Genomic DNA, 16,397 nt, shown 5'->3' with positions numbered 1-16,397 from the left:
TGCTGAGCCCTGGACACAGTGGATATGAAGTCACTGCCTTCCAATGCTGAGCCCTGGACACAGTGGATATGAAATCACTGCCTTCCTGTGCTGAGCCCTGGACACAGTGGATATGAAGTCACTGTCTTCCTGTGCTGAGCCCTGGACACAGTGGATATGAATTCACTGCCTTCCTATGCCCAGCCCTGGACACAGTGGATATGAAGTCACTGCCTTCCTGTGCTGAGCCCTGGACACAGTGGATATGAAGTCACTGCCTTCCTGTGCTGAGCCCTGGACACAGTGGTTATGAAGTCACTGCCTTCCAATGCCCAGCCCTGGACACAGTGGATATGAAGTCACTGCCTTCCTGTGCTGAGCCCTGGACACAGTGGTTATGAAGTCACTGTCTTCCTGTGCTGAGCCCTGGACACAGTGGTTATGAAGTCACTGTCTTCCTGTGCTGAGCCCTGGACACAGTGGTTATGAAGTCACTGCCTTCCAATGCCGAGCCCTGGACACAGTGGATATGATGAATTCACCGCCTTCCAATGCCGAGCCCTGGACAGAGAGGATATGAATTCACCGCCTTCCAATGCCGAGCCCTGGACACAGTGGATATGAATTCACCGCCTTCCAATGCTGAGCCCTGGACACAGTGGATATGAATTCACCGCCTTCCAATGCCGAGCCCTGGACACAGTGGATATGAATTCACCGCCTTCCAATGCTGAGCCCTGGACACAGTGGATATGAATTCACCGCCTTCCAATGCCGAGCCCTGGACACAGTGGATATGAATTCACCGCCTTCCAATGCTGAGCCCTGGACACAGTGGATATGAATTCATTGCCCTGATGGCCATGAAAGGCTACAGGACCCTTTAACCGTTTTTATGTCTGTACAGGCACAGTTTATGTCTGCAAGGTTTACACTATGATACGTCTGTACAGCACAGTTTATGTCAGCAAGGTTTACATTATGATACGTCTCTACAGGCACAGTTTATGTCAGCAAGGTTTACATATGGTGTTATGTCTGCATAAGCACAGTTTGTCAGCAAGGTTTACATATGGTGTTATGTCTGTACAGGCACAGTTTATGTCAGCAAGGTTCACATATGGTGTTATGTCAGCAAAGTTTACATATGGTGTTATGTCAGCAAAGTTTACATATGGTGTTATGTCAGCAAGGTTCACATATGGTGTTATGTCAGCAAAGTTTACATATGGTGTTATGTCAGCAAAGTTTATATATGGTGTTATGTCTGTACAGGCATGTTTATGTCAGCAAGGTTTTCATGTAGTGTTATGTCAGCAGGGTTTACATATGGTGTTATATCAGCAAGGTTTACATATGGTGTTATGTCTGTACAGGCACAGTTTATGTCAGCAAGGTTTACATGTGGTGTTATGTCAGCAAGGTTTACATGTGGTGTTATGTCAGCAAGGTTTACATATGGTGTTATTCAGCAAGGTTTACATATGGTGTTATGTCTGAACAAGTATGGTTTGTCAGCAAGGTTTACATGTGGTGTTATGTTTGAACAAGCACAGTTTGTCAGCAAGGTTTACATATGGTGTTATGTTTGAACAAGCACAGTTTGTCAGCAAGGTTTACATATGGTGTTATGTTTGAACAAGCACAGTTTGTCAGCAAGGTTTACACATGGTGTTACGTTTGTGCAGGCACAGTTTGTCAGCAAGGTTTACATATGGTGTCATGTTTGAACAAGCACAGTTTGTCAGCAAGGTTTACATCTGGTGTTATGTTTGAACAAGCACAGTTTGTCAGCAAGGTTTACACATGGTGTTACGTTTGTGCAGGCACAGTTTGTCAGCAAGGTTTACACATGGTGTTACGTTTGTGCAGGCACAGTTTGTCAGCAAGGTTTACACATGGTGTTACGTTTGTGCAGGCACAGTTTGTCAGCAAGGTTTACACATGGTGTTACGTCTGTGCAGGCACAGTTTACATCAGCAAGGTTTACACATGGTGTTACGTCTGTGCAGGCACAGTTTACATCAGCAAGCCCCAGTCGGCCGCTCGATCCAAATCACTTTCACTGTCAGGGGCAGGCACCATACCTGTGCACCTGTCTGACGTCAATGGGTTGCCTCCCATGCTGACAGTTCTGCAAGTTCTCAAAGGGGCTCATGTCCGTGTAGCCTCCAACCTGAATGTGAGTGTGGAGCATCGGTGATGTAACTGTTTTTTTGTATTATTCTGTGTGTTTCAATTCAAATTATCAGTGAACTACTACGTGTGACAGACAGAAACATCACTTCTCTCTCGTCCTTTGGCTCAGCCCGCACTTGAACTTGTTGCACCGATCAAATCAAATCAAATCAAAAACACTCTATTAATCCACATGGAAATTGTGTTCCTCAACTTTCTGCACAGCTGGTTCACCCACTCTTCTAAACACTTCTACACAACTGTCTTTTTTTTCTTCTTTTTTTATGTTATCCGTTTTGTTTCTCTATTTACTTATGTACTTATTTATTTATTTATTTGTTTATCTGTTTATCCGTTAATTTAATGATGTATCCATTATGCACCATTTTTTTTTTTTTTTGCACTCAAGGCCTGACTAAGCGCGTTGGGTCACGCTGCTGGTCTGGCATCAGCTCAGCAGATGTGGTGTAGCGTGTATGGATTTGTCAGAACGCAGTGATGCTTCCTTGAGAAACTGAACTGAACTGAACTGTCCTGTCCTGTGTGTACTGGTGTTCCATCTGGAACTGTTTTGTTCTAACTTGTTTCATTGTTGTCCTTTTTCTCCTTTGTTTTTGGGTATGTTCATTGTTTGGATGACTTTGGGATGTTCATTGTTTGGATGACTTAGGCTGGGGTGTTCATTGTGTAGATGAGTTAAGCTGGGATGTTCATTGTTTGGATGACTTAGGCTGGGATGTTCATTGTGTGGATGACTGTAAACAAGAGTTGTGTGTGTGTTTTAGAATGGATGGTTTATTTGTGACTTGCTTCCTACCTGTTTGTGTGTCACCATAACCTGACCCATCACATTCCACTCTTTGCACTTGCTAACTCCTCCATTCTTACCTGTGTGTGGTGGACAGGTACAAACCTTGGAGTGCGACGGGTCAGGGCAGGTGACGGTGACAGGCAGCACCCAGCTGCAGGTGGAGAAGTTTGAGGACCCGGTGCAAGGCTCGCGCTGCAGCTTCCACGTCGGACCTCAGTCGGCCCTCAAGCTTCCCGGCAAACACCTGTTCGTGTCCGGAGACAGCCCCACGCTGGACCTGGAAGGGCGTGTGGAGGCCGCAGCCATTTCCATCGGCAGGTCCGGCAGGTTCTTGATGAAGTCCAAAAACTTTGCGACAGACAGCATCCACATTCATGACAGAGCGGCACTGAATGTGCTGATCACTGACCCTGATGGGTCCCAGTCGGTAGAGTTCACAAACCTGACCCTGGGGTATGATTCGTCAGTCACCTTCACGGAGTCTAACGTCACACTGAAGGCGGCTCACCTGGAGATGCTGCCATTGTCCAAGATCAAAACGGTGGCCACAACAGCAGACCTGTTTCTCACTGCCGGCAGTGCAGTAATCCACGACAACGCAGACATCTCTGTGTCAGGTCAAGGCCTGGACAGCTTGTCTGTTCCGTCTGCTGGTAAGTTTTTTTCTTGGCACCTAACCTGCACTGTGTGAGCGCGCTCATATACCTGCGGCTCACCCATACCAGCTCTCTAGACTCTAGACATTTGGTATGTTTGAGCTAGAGTTTGTTTCAAGGTGGTGTCAAAGCATATGGAATGATCCAAAAATGCTACACCAATAATGCTACAAAATAAAGGAGCAGATGTTTGATTTCTGCATAAGCCCAGTGTGCTGGTCCAGCCTTGAGACCCTACCCCAGGTTTGTGGGAGTGGAGGTGGCAAAGTCAGAGTTTGTTTCGTGGAGGACGTTTAGTGGAGGTGACAAGGTCAGAGTTTGTTTCGTGGAGGACGTTTAGTGAAGGTGACAAGAGAGTTTATTTCGTGGAGGTCATTTAGTGGAGGTGACAAGGTCAGAGTTTGTTTCATGGACGACGTTTAGTGAAGGTGAAAAGGTCATAGTTTGTTTCATGGAGGACGTTTAGTGAAGGTGACAAGGTCAGAGTTTTTTTCATGGAGGACGTTTAGTGAAGGTGACAAGGTCAGAGTTTGTTTCATAGACGACATTTAGTGAAGGTGAAAAGTTCAGAGTTTGTTTCATGAACGATGTTTAGTGAAGGTGACAAGGTCAGAGTTTGTTCCATGGAGGACGTTTAGTGAAGGTGACAAGGTCAGAGTTTGTTCCATGGAGGACGTTTAGTGAAGGTGACCTAGGTCAGAGTTTGTTTCACGGACAATGTTTCCCATGTCTCCCTAGAGCTATGCTACTACAGCATGTGCTCCAAGTTTTAACAGAATTACATGTAAGAGAAAATGGGTTTCTTTTTACCTTAAAGCAGTAGATAGTCTTCATTTATTAGAATATTAGCTTTCAGGGTTACAAATAATCCTAATATCATTGTCAGCTGGTATATATAGATATTCAGATGGTGGTTTAATGAAGTATATATCAGGAAGGACATAGGTGTGGACATTCAGCAGATGAATAGAGTAGGTCTCATGAAGGATTTGGATGTACAAATTCAGTGGATGAACAGAGTAGACATTCAGGGAATGAATAGAACAGAGATTCAGTGGATGAATAGAATAGAGATTCAGTGGATGGGTAGAGTATGTCTGATGAAGGACATGGATTCAGTGGATGAATAGAATATGTGGACATTCAGCAGATGAAGAGAGTACATCTCATGAAGTGTGTACGCCTGCTGTGTTCAGGAGGAAGCCATGGCGGTCAGGGAGGCAACAACGACATGACAGTGTCGGCCATCACTGGCTCCACAACGCACCCCTCACTCCCGGGCAACGGACCACCCAGCTCAACCGGAGGAGGCACCGTCCACATCCAGGTGCAGGGATCCCTGCTGCTGGACGGCACAATCCACGCCGATGGAACCCCCAGCTCCGTGGCGGGGAAGGGAGGCGGCAGTGGAGGAAGCGTCCTGATGGAGGCAGACAGTCTGTCAGGACATGGCACCGTCACCAGCCAGGGAGGTCCAGGGGGAACCAGTGGTGGTGGAGGTGGCGGTGGGAGGATTGCTGTTCACGTCCGTTCCTACAACTCTTTCCTGGGGAGGCTGGCGGCTCGTGGTGGGGGGGGCGGTGCCTGTGGGGCTGCCGGCACTGTGTACATCCGACGCAGCGACACGGGCGTGACGCAGCACACCGTCAGGGTTGACAATGAGGGACAGGCGTGTCGTGTGTTCACCGTCGTCACCTGGTCAGACACCTCTCTTCCCCTTCACCTGGATGTCCGCGGCAACAGTCACCTCAAGTTCAAGGTCACCACGTCCGTCACCCAGCCCCTGGCCATCAGTCATGTGGATGGGGACCGAACAGGGGACATCACTCTTCACGACCAGCAGGTGGCAGAGATAGCGACAGCTTACGGCACGCAGCACCCCTTTGCCTTGAAGTGTAAGCTGGAGGTTCAGTCAGGTAGCATAGTCAGCCTGCCCTCCAAGCTCCTCCTGACAGACCCGGACTCCTCAGCCCTTGACCAGGTGTCGCTGAACGTGTCGGGACAGGTGTTGGGGCTGACAGAGCTGGTGGTGGGGGAGGGGGGGCGAGCCGTGTTCAGCCTGCAGTCCCAGAACGGCATGGACGCCTCTCGTCTGGGATCGGCCGGAATGCTGCTGCTGTCGAAGCTGACCATCACCCACGGGGGTAAAGTTACCCTGGGACAGGAGGCACCGACCCCCTTCTCCCTGCGGGTCCTTCAGGGGCTGGATGTGGAGTTCGGGGGGAGTGTGGAGGGCCGGATCCTCTCCATCACCGTCCCCACCGCTGCTGTGGCCTTTGGTGCATCAGTGACTGTCTCCGGTCAGGGCCATGCCCCTCAGCTGGGCACCAAGCAAGGGGGCAGTCACGGGGGAAACGGAGGGTCAGCCCCCTCACCCCAGCTGCCCGACTCTGTGTGGAATGTGACGTCCAGCGGGGAAGGGGGGCAGAGTGTGGGGGGGGATGGCGCCAGCAGTGGCGGCAGTGGCGGAGGGTTCCTGACACTGACCGTGGAGAACGGCTTCACCCTGCACGGCATCGTCAGCAGCAGCGGCAGTGACGGGGTGAGGGGTGGAGGTGGGGGAGCGGGTGGGGGCGTGGTCATCAACACGGGTCATCTGTTGGGTGAGGGGCAGGTGGTGGTGGCCGGGGGGGACGGGGGTGAGAGTGGCGGTGGTGGTGGTGGTGGAGGGCGCATTCACACTCACATCCGGTCCGACAACAACTTCACGGGAACCTACGTAGTTCGTGGAGGGTCCTCCAAGGGGCAGGCTGGAGGATCCGGCACCGCCTTCGTGGAGGAGTTCTGGACAGGGAAAACTACGCTCATCATCAGCAACACAGGCACCACGGCTCCCTCCTATGCAGAAACATCCCTTCAGTTTGACAACGGGACAGTCTCCTATTCCCATCTGGCTCTGGGGCAAAACGTTCAGCTGGTCATCCCTGCGTCAGGCGTGTATTTCATCGCTGAGGAGATCTCCTGTGACACAGGGACTGTGGTGTATGTGGAGGATGACGTCGTTTTCAGCGCCGACGTCAACAAGAACGAGACGCGACTGGCATGCAGTTTTCACGTACGAGAGAGGGCAGAGCTCCGCTTGCCAAACATCGTGGAGTTACTTGGGGCCAGCAACAAGTTTGATGGTGAGTGATTATAATAACAATAATAACAATAATGGTATTCATATAGCGCTGAATCTTGTGCATAGACAAATCAAAGCACTTTCGCACCAGTCATTCTCACGCACGCATAACTCTAAAACTGTAGAAACTGAAGACAGGGAAGAGGCAGGGAAGGGAGGCTATTTTGGGAAGAGGTGGGTTTTAACTCTCTCCATACGAATGGCGAAAGAGACGACGTTAACAGCGTTTCATCCCAATTACCATCATCAAAATATTGCAAGCGGAACGCTCTTATATTGAAGAGGTGAATGTTGACAAAGACACCACAATTCTGACGATGGAAGCTAAAGGTTGGGTCATTCAGACACCCACTGGACATCCGAGGGGTCTGTGTAGAGGAGAAGAGAGGACTGGCCGTACTGAGTGAGTTAAGGCCAGACTTGAAAGAGCTGAATGTGGAGACTTGACGAAGCGAAAGAGGAAGTTCATTCCAATTGCAAGGTCCAGAGACAGAGAAAGTCTGGTATTTCTTGATCTGACTGGTTAAGCCCAGTGTTGCTTGATCTGACTGGTAAAGCCCAATGTTGCTTGATTTGACTGGTAAAGCCTGATTTGACTGGTAAAGCCCAATGTTGCCTGATTTGACTGGTAAAGCCTGATTTGACTGGTAAAGCCTGATTTGACTGGTAAAGCCCAATGTTGCTTGATTTGACTGGTAAAGCCTGATTTGACTGGTAAAGCCCAATGTTGCCTGATTTGACTGGTAAAACCTGATTTGACTGGTAAAGCCCAGTGTTGCTTGATTTGACGGGTTAACTCATTCTATCCCACAGATACATGCCTGTCACAGTTCCCTTAGACCAGCACTACATGAGAGCACTGCAGGAAAAAGTACGGTGGTTCACTGATGGCAAAAATCAGTAGAGAATTGTTTATTCAATTGGTTAAACAAAACTTCTTTTTTTTTCTTTTTTTTTTGCTGCCCCATCATCTGCACCGTTTCAGTGGCATTACTCCCACGCCGCTCATTTAGATTCCCCTGTACACGGCCACACCCGGGTTCGTCCATCGCAGTTCCAGCGTCAGCAGTCCTCAGGGAACCATCAGTGTTAGGTCGCCAGGAGGCCACACACCAGAGGAGACCCTGCACTGCTGCTGAGTCACTTCGGTGATGTTCAGTGGTGCCTGTTCTGTTTTAGCGTACTTAGGACACCACCTACTAAGCCCCATACTAACGACAATAATGGCTTAGTCGTGGAGCCAGACTGAGTGAGCGTCCCTCCCAGAGTTGAGACCGCCACCACGTCCCTCGAACAACAGCCCCCCATGAATCTGCCGACACTGATGACATTGACAGGACTCACCCCAAGCATGAAAGTGGAGGGGTATCGAAACTGAGGTCACCATGAGAGCAGGGCATGAAAGACCACAGACTTTGAGACTATTTTGTTTATATTGATGACGATGAAGGTCAAACAAAACTTTGTTTTCATGCTTCTTGAATCCATAAATCCATATCAGTTTAGAACACCAACTGTTGCAGGCAAGAATAAACAAAATCAGAAAAGTGTGTTGGCACTTGATGACTTTACGCACACTGACTGCAGGTTTGCTGACCAACATTGGCACCATGGTGGTCGCCCCACACCAGTACGCCGAGTTCTCCAGCAAAACGCGGACAGCGCTGTATCGTAATGGCCAGTACTTGGTTTCAACGCCACCTGGTGCCTACCGCTTTGCCAGGTTCACCATCATGGACCATGCCTCCACACGCTTCCAGGTACACCGCCGTGCGCCATGGTCATAGGTTGTAACTGTACATGTAGTGGGTGATGTCAGTGTCTTGTCTGTACGTTGGAAAGGGATTCATCCTGCTAGCCTCCTTGTTCTAAGCTAATTTGTGTTTGCACAGTGTCACTGCTGAAGACAACAGGGCTGCCTGTCTAATGTTGATTGTGTCACTGCTGCAGACAACAGGGCTGTCTGTCTAATGTTGATTGTGTCACTGCTGCAGGCAACAGGACTGTCTAATGTTGATTGTGTCACTGCTGCAGGCAACAGGGCTGCCTGTCTAATGTTGATTGTGTCACTGCTGCAGACAACAGGGCTGCCTGTCTAATGTTGATTGTGTCACTGCTGCAGACAACAAGGACTGTCTGTCTAATGTTGATTGTGTCACTGCTGCAGGCAACAGGGCTGCCTGTCTAATGTTGATTGTGTCACTGCTGCAGGCAACAGGTCTGTCTAATGTTGATTGTGTCACTGCTGCAGACAGCAGGACTGTCTGTCTAATGTTGATTGTGTCACTGCTGCAGGCAGCAGGACTGTCTGTCTAATGTTGATTGTGTCACTGCTGCAGGCAGCAGGACTGTCTAATGTTGATTGTGTCACTGCTGCAGACAACAGGGCTGTCTGTCTAATGTTGATTGTGTCACTGCTGCAGACAACAGGGCTGTCTGTCTAATGTTGATTGTGTCACTGCTGCAGGCAGCAGGACTGTCTAATGTTGATTGTGTCACTGCTGCAGACAACAAGGACTGACTGTCTAATGTTGATTGTGTCACTGCTGCAGACAACAAGGACTGACTGTCTAATGTTGATTGTGTCACTGCTGCAGACAGCAAGGACTGCCTGTCTAATGTTGATTTGTGTCACTGCTGAAAACAACAAGGACCTGCCTGTCTAATGTTGATTGTGTCACTTGCTGCAGGCAGCAGGACTGTCTAATGTTGATTGTGTCACTGCTGCAGACAACAAGGACTGCCTGTCTAATGTTGATTGTGTCACTGCTGCAGGCAACAGGGCTGTCTGTCTAATGTTGATTGTGTCACTGCTGCAGACAACAAGGACTGTCTGTCTAATGTTGATTTGTGTCACTGCTGCAGGCAGCAGGACTGTCTAATGTTGATTGTGTCACTGCTGCAGACAACAAGGACTGACTGTCTAATGTTGATTGTGTCACTGCTGCAGACAACAAGGACTCCCTATCTAATGTTGATTGTGTCACTGCTGCAGGCAACAGGACTGTCTAATGTTGATTGTGTCACTGCTGCAGACAACAAGGACTGCCTGTCTAATGTTGATCGTGTCACTGCTGCAGGCAACAGGGCTGCCTCTCAACCTGGGAACTCTGGAGATCCACTACCAGGGCACACTGTGGGCCGAGCGGCTGCAGCTGGTCAGCAACGACATTCTGCTGCGTCCAGGTTCGAACCTCATCCTGAACGGCAAGGGCTACGGTTCTGGGCAGGGACCAGGGGCTGGTGTGAATGTAAGTTGGTGTGAGTGTGTGTTAGTGGTGTGAATGTGTGTCAGTGGTGTGAATGTGTGTTAGTGGTGTGTGTTAGTGGTGTGAGTGTGTGTCAGTGGTGTAAGTGTGTGTTAGTGGTGTGAATGTGTCAGTGGTGTGAATGTGTGTCAGTGGTGTGAATGTGTGTCAGTGGTGTGAGTGTGTGTCAGTGGTGTGCGTGTGTGTCAGTGGTGTGAGTGTGTGTCAGTGGCGGGAATGTGTGTCAGTGGTGTGCGTGTGTGTCAGTGGTGTGCGTGTGTGTCAGTGGTGTGCGTGTGTGTCAGTGGTGGGAATGTGTGTCAGTGGTGGGAATGTGTGTCAGTGGTGTGTGTGTGTCAGTGGTGGGAATGTGTGTCAGTGGTGGGAATGTGTGTTAGTGGCGGGAATGTGTGTTAGTGGTGTGCGTGTGTCAGTGGTGTGTGTGTGTCAGTGGTGTGAGTGTGTGTCAGTGGTGTGAATGTGTGGTAGTGGTGTGAATGTGTGTTAGTGGTGGGAATGTGTGTTAGTGGTGTGAATGTAAATGGTATGTGAATGTAAGTTGGTGTGTGTGTTAGTGGTGTGTTTGTAAATGATGTTCATGTTGACAGTGTGAATGAATGTGGTGTGAATGTAAGTTGGTGGTCAGCCATTCTGATTATTTCAGTATCCTCTTTAAGTACTCTTGTAAAGTAAACATGTTAATGGTGTAGTTAGTGTCATTGTGTGTGTTCTGTCTAGAATTTTTTCTCTTTTTTTCTTTTTAACTGAGGACAAGAAGTAAAATGTCATACCATCTTCTAAAAAACCCAAACATTCTGGCAACGAACAGGGAATGATCCAATACAAACTTTGTAGATCCACTGAGGCTGAACGAAATAAACCATTCATGATCTGCAATCACAGTTTAATGTGAAAGACTTTAAACCTATCATTGACATGAGTGGAGAGATTATTTCTGTCTATGTTTAATCCAAGTTTGGTATCGGCAGATAAAGTATTCTACAGATAAAATGAATGTGTTGAAGTTTACCTCAGTCACATAATAATAATACTAATAATAATGGTATTTATATAGCACTGAATCTTGTGCAGAGACAAATCAAAGCGCTTTCACACCAGTCATTCACACTCATGCATAACACTAAAACTGTAGAAACTAAAGACAAGGAAGGGCAGGCAAGGGAGGCTATTTTGGGAAGAGGTGGGTTTTAAGGCCAGACTTGAAAGAGCTGAGTGTGGAGACTTGACGAAGCGAAAGAGGAAGTTCATTCCAATTGCAAGGTCCAGAGACAGAGAAAGAATGGCGGCCAACAGTCGAGTGTTTGAATCTGGGTATGCGTAAACAGAGTGGATCCGAAGCCGATCGTAGTGAGCGAGATGGAGTGTAGAGGTGAAGGCAGCCACAGAGATAGGAAGGGGCAGTTTTGTGAATACACCTATAAAATAGAGTGCTGATCTTGTACTTTATTCGGTATGAGACAGGGAGCCAGTGGAGATGTTGCAAAAGAGGAGTGATGTGCTCAGATCTTTTCTTTCTGAGGACGAGTCGGGCAGCAGAGTTTTGTATGCGCTGAAGGGACTGAATGGATGAAGCAGGCAAACCAGACAATAGAGAGTTACAGTAGTCAAGGCGAGAGAGAATGAGAGAAACGACAAGTCTAGATGTTGCGTCAGTGGACAGATATTTCCGGACGGCACTGATGTGCCGCAGTTGACAGTAGCAGGACTGACATGTCTGACTGATAAATTTTTGCATGGACAGTGTATTGTCAAGGACAACACCGAGGTTCCTGACTGACCTGGAAAGAGGGATGGATGTACTGCCAAGTTTGATTGCGTCAATTGTGATGGAAGACAGTTTTTGTTTAGTTCCTATGATCATTGGTTCAGTTTTGCCCGCGTTCAGTTGTAACTTATTTTGAGTCATCCAGTTTTGAATGTCCAGGAAGCAGTTGGATGTTGGATGCAAGAGCGACAACATACACACACACAACCAAAACATTGTATTATTACATAGACTCCCCTGGTGTGTAAACACATGTGAGCACCAGAAATAAAGCAAACAACCAAAAAAGGAAATAAACTGAAACAGACCAAAACAACCAGATACAACTATGGCAACACACCCATAACACCTGCCCCCAAAACACACACACACACACCACTAGAAACAGAGTAAGAAATCAGAAAAAAGACAAACGGATAAAACAAATTGGCCATACACGAAAAACGTTAATGTCTATCTGAGTGTGTATGTGTGCGTGCCTGAACTCTGATTGAATGACACAGGAAGTGAACAATGAGCGCCCAGTGGCAGCTGTTAGTGGGCTCTATCCAGGTAGACAGCTTGGTCTGTGACCAGGGACAGGTGCTGTATCAGTACCCCTATCATCACCATCATTATAAAACGTTGGGTACCCCCCCCCCCACCCCCCACCCCCCAGGGAACCAGCCAGGGCTCAGGAGCGGGTCACGGGGCGGTGGGGGGTCACGCCACAGGCACCAGCACGGAGCTGACAGGGGGCCCCACCTACCACACCACTCGTGTCCTCACTGATGCCGGCAGCGGGGGAGGGAGTTCGGCGCTGGCCAGAGGGGGCTACGGAGGAGGTCTGCTGAACCTGACTGTCAACAGGCTTCTGGACGTCGAAGGTCAGTGATTGGTTTGGGGGGTGGGGGCGGGGGGGGGGGGGGGGGGTCAGTGGTTTGTTTGGAGGGGGCGTGGGGTGTGTGTGTGGGTAGAGGGGTGAGGGGTGTTCCTTTTGCTTTTATTTCGTTTCAAAGATGGTCCTTGTTTGGTTTTTGTTTTAAATATGGACATGGTTTATGTTTTCGTTTTTCTTTACTTTTTCTTTTATTTTCCAGAGCATTAACTTTCTTGTTTTGTTTCTCTTCAGTTTCATTATACAGGCGGCCAGTTGACTGTTGCTGAAGCAGAGACAGTGTCTGTGAGGGTGTGTCATGTGCTTGTGACTGTTGCTGAAGCAGAGACAGTGTCTGTGAGGGTGTGTCATGTGCTTATTGCTTGTGACTGTTGCTGAAGCAGAGACAGTGTCTGTGAGGGTGCGTCATGTGCTTATTGCTTGTGACTGCTGCTGAAGCAGAGACAGTGTCTGTGAGGGTGTGTCATGTGCTTGTGACTGTTGCTGAAGCAGAGACAGTGTCTGTGAGGGTGTGTCATGTGCTTATTGCTTGTGACTGTTGCTGAAGCAGAGACCACTAGTGTCTGTGACGGTGTGTCATGTGCTTATTGCTTGTGACTGTTGCTGAAGCAGAGACAGTGTCTGTGAGGGTGTGTCATGTGCTTATTGCTTGTGACTGTTGCTGAAGCAGAGACAGTGTCTGTGAGGGTGTGTCATGTGCTTGTGACTGTTGCTGAAGCAGAGACAGTGTCTGTGAGGGTGTGTCATGTGCTTGTGACTGTTGCTGAAGCAGAGACAGTGTCTGTGAGGGTGTGTCATGTGCTTATTGCTTGTGACTGTTGCTGAAGCAGAGACCACTAGTGTCTGTGAGGGTGTGTCATGTGCTTATTGCTTGTGACTGTTGCTGAAGCAGAGACAGTGTCTGTAAGGGTGTGTCATGTGCTTATTGCTTGTGACTGATTCTCCTTGTGAAGAAACATGGGAGATTTTGAGAGAACTCTCCTTAGTTAATGCATGTCTACAGACACACACACACACACACACACACACACACACACACACACACACACACACACACACACTCTCTCTCTCTCTCTTTCTCTCTGCCATGCATGCATTTCCTTACTCTGCCACACACACACTAATGCACCCCCCCTTCCCGCCCCTCCCCCCCTTCCCGCCCCTCCCCCCCCACCCCCCCACCCCGTCACACCACCCACTCACTTCGTTACTTCCGTTATCACCTATTTTGTCTCTTTCTATGTCTGTCTCTCTGTCTGTCTGTCTCAGTCTCTCTCTCTCTCTCTCTCTCTCATATGCACACATAAAGGCACACACATGAGCACATGTTCTCTGTATGTCTTTCTGTCTCTGTCTCTGTCCATCTCTCTCCCTTTCTCTCTCTCTCTCTCTCTCTCTCTCTCTCTCTCTCTCATATGCACACATAAAGGCACACACATGAGCACATGTTCTCTGTATGTCTTTCTGTCTCTGTCTCTGTCCATCTCTCTCCCTTTCTCTCTCTCTCTCTCTCTCTCTCTCTCTCTCTCTCTCTCTCATATGCACACATAAAGGCACACACATGAGCACATGTTCTCTGTATGTCTTTCTGTCTCTGTCTCTGTCCATCTCTCTCCCTTTCTCTCTCTCTCTCTCTCTCTGTCTCTCTCTCTCTCTCTCATATGCACACATAAAGGCACACACATGAGCACATGTTCTCTGTATGTCTTTCTGTCTCTGTCTCTGTCCATCTCTCTCCCTTTCTCTCTCTCTCTCTCTCTCTCTCTCTCTCTCATATGCACACATAAAGGCACACACATGAGCACATGTTCTCTGTATGTCTTTCTGTCTCTGTCTCTGTCCATCTCTCTCCCTTTCTCTTTCTCTCTCTCTCTCTCTCTCTCTCTCTCTCTCTCTCTCTCATATGCACACATAAAGGCACACACATGAGCACATGTTCTCTGTATGTCTCTCTGTCTCTGTCCATCTCTCTCCCTTTCTCTCTCTCTCTCTCTCTCTCTGTCATCTTCTGCCCCAGTAGGATTCCTAGCAATCAGTCGAATTTCACATATATCTCCACAGTTTGAAATATTGATTGATTGATTGATTGATTGATTCACTGATTCATTCATTCATTCTGTCTGTGTGTTTGTGTGTGTGTGCACACAGGTAAGATCGAGGTGAACGGAGAGGCGGGCACAGGTCAAGGTGCAGGAGGTGGCAGTGGTGGCACCGTCCTCATTGACACCCGCGCCATCACAGGTCAAGGTCAGATCACAGCCAATGGGGGGTCAGGCGTGACGACTGGTGGCGGGGGCGCTGGTGGCCGCCTGGTGTTCAGCGTGGGTGAAAGGTCAGTCGATGTTGTGGTTTCTCCTGTGTCGTTATGTTGCTGTCATTGAAGCCCTGTTGTTTTTGTTATGTTGTAGTTACCTTAATGTCGTTATGTTGCTGTCATTGAAGCGCTGTTGTTGTTGTTATGTTGTGGTTACCTTAATGTCGTTATGTTGCTGCCATTGAAGAGCTGTTGTTCTTATGTTGGGGTTACCTTAATGTCGTTATGTTGCTGCCATTGAAGAGCTGTTGTTGTTGTTATGTTGTAGTTACCTTAATGTCGTTATGTTGCTGCCATTGAAGAGCTGTTGTTGTTGTTATGTTGTGGTTACCTTAATGTCGTTATGTTGCTGCCATTGAAGAGCTGTTGTTCTTGTTATGTTGTAGTTACCTTAATGTCGTTATGTTGCTGCCATTGAAGCGCTGTTGCTGTTGTTATGTTGGGGTTACCTTAATGTCGTTATGTTGCTGCCATTGAAGCGCTGTTGCTGTTGTTATGTTGGGGTTACCTAAATGTCATTACGCTGCTGTCTTTGTGCAGTTGTCACTATGCTGCTGCCATTATGATGCTGCTTTTATGCTGCTACTGCTATGCTGCTGCCGTCACAGTACTGTTGTTTTTACGTCATGATTATGGTCCCCCCTTTGCTAGACGGGTGCAATAGCCGAGTGGTTAAAGCGTTGGACTGTCAATCTGAGGGTCCAGGGTTCGAATCACGGTGACGGCGCCTGGTAGGCAAAGGGTGGAGATTTTTACGATCTCCCAGGTCAACATATGTGCAGACCTGCTAGCGCCTGAACCCCCTTTCGTGTGTATATGCAAACAGAAGATCAAATACGCACGTTAAAGATCCTGTAATCCATGTCAGCGTTCGGTGGGTTATGGAAACAAGAACATACCCAGCATGCACACCCCCGAAAACGGAGTATGGCTGCCTACATGGCGGGGTAAAAACAGTCATACACGTAAAAGCCCACTCGTGTGCATGCGAGTGAACGCAGAAGAAGAAGTAGTCCCCCCTTTGCTGTTATACTGCTGCTGTTAAATACTGCTGTTCTGGCTGTTTTAGATGACCTGCTGTCATTGGCCATGCTGCTTGTCTTGTCATTGTCTTTGTTGGGCAAATGTTTATGCATCTCTGTGCTGTGTTATGTTAGGGAGTGGTTTGTGTGTGTGTGTTTGTGCACGTTTGTATGTGTGTGTGTGTGTGTGTTTCAGTACACACACATCTGCAGGTATAGATATAGGCGAATTTCAAAATACAAACAATATTCATATGACCTATGCACTGTTGTCATCTCAGCTGTTATTTACACTGTGTTGTGTTAATTCCTGTATTCTTTTTATCTGAAAAAAATGTTTATGTCTTGTATCACCAACGGTTTAGAGATGTTAAATGAACCTCTGAACTGAAGATATGTGTG

General features: G+C 48.2%; 1 protein-coding gene across 1 annotated transcript in view; it reads left to right on the top strand.

Annotated features, from left to right (window-relative positions):
• The window catches only part of LOC143291065 (uncharacterized), a 265,716-nt gene that overhangs the window by 126,979 nt on the left and 122,340 nt on the right, over nt 1-16,397 (top strand). The window contains 7 exon segments of the mRNA XM_076600654.1: nt 1,992-2,161; nt 3,063-3,621; nt 4,821-6,749; nt 8,336-8,508; nt 9,829-9,999; nt 12,441-12,648; nt 14,808-14,991. Coding sequence (XP_076456769.1) covers nt 1,992-2,161; nt 3,063-3,621; nt 4,821-6,749; nt 8,336-8,508; nt 9,829-9,999; nt 12,441-12,648; nt 14,808-14,991 — 3,394 coding nt within the window.

Source organism: Babylonia areolata, chromosome 16, assembly GCF_041734735.1.
Source record: "Babylonia areolata isolate BAREFJ2019XMU chromosome 16, ASM4173473v1, whole genome shotgun sequence".
In the NCBI taxonomy this organism is placed as follows: domain Eukaryota; kingdom Metazoa; phylum Mollusca; class Gastropoda; order Neogastropoda; family Buccinidae; genus Babylonia; species Babylonia areolata.
The sequence above is the reverse complement of the archived record's forward strand: the minus strand, read 5'-3'. Positions and strand labels throughout refer to the sequence as shown.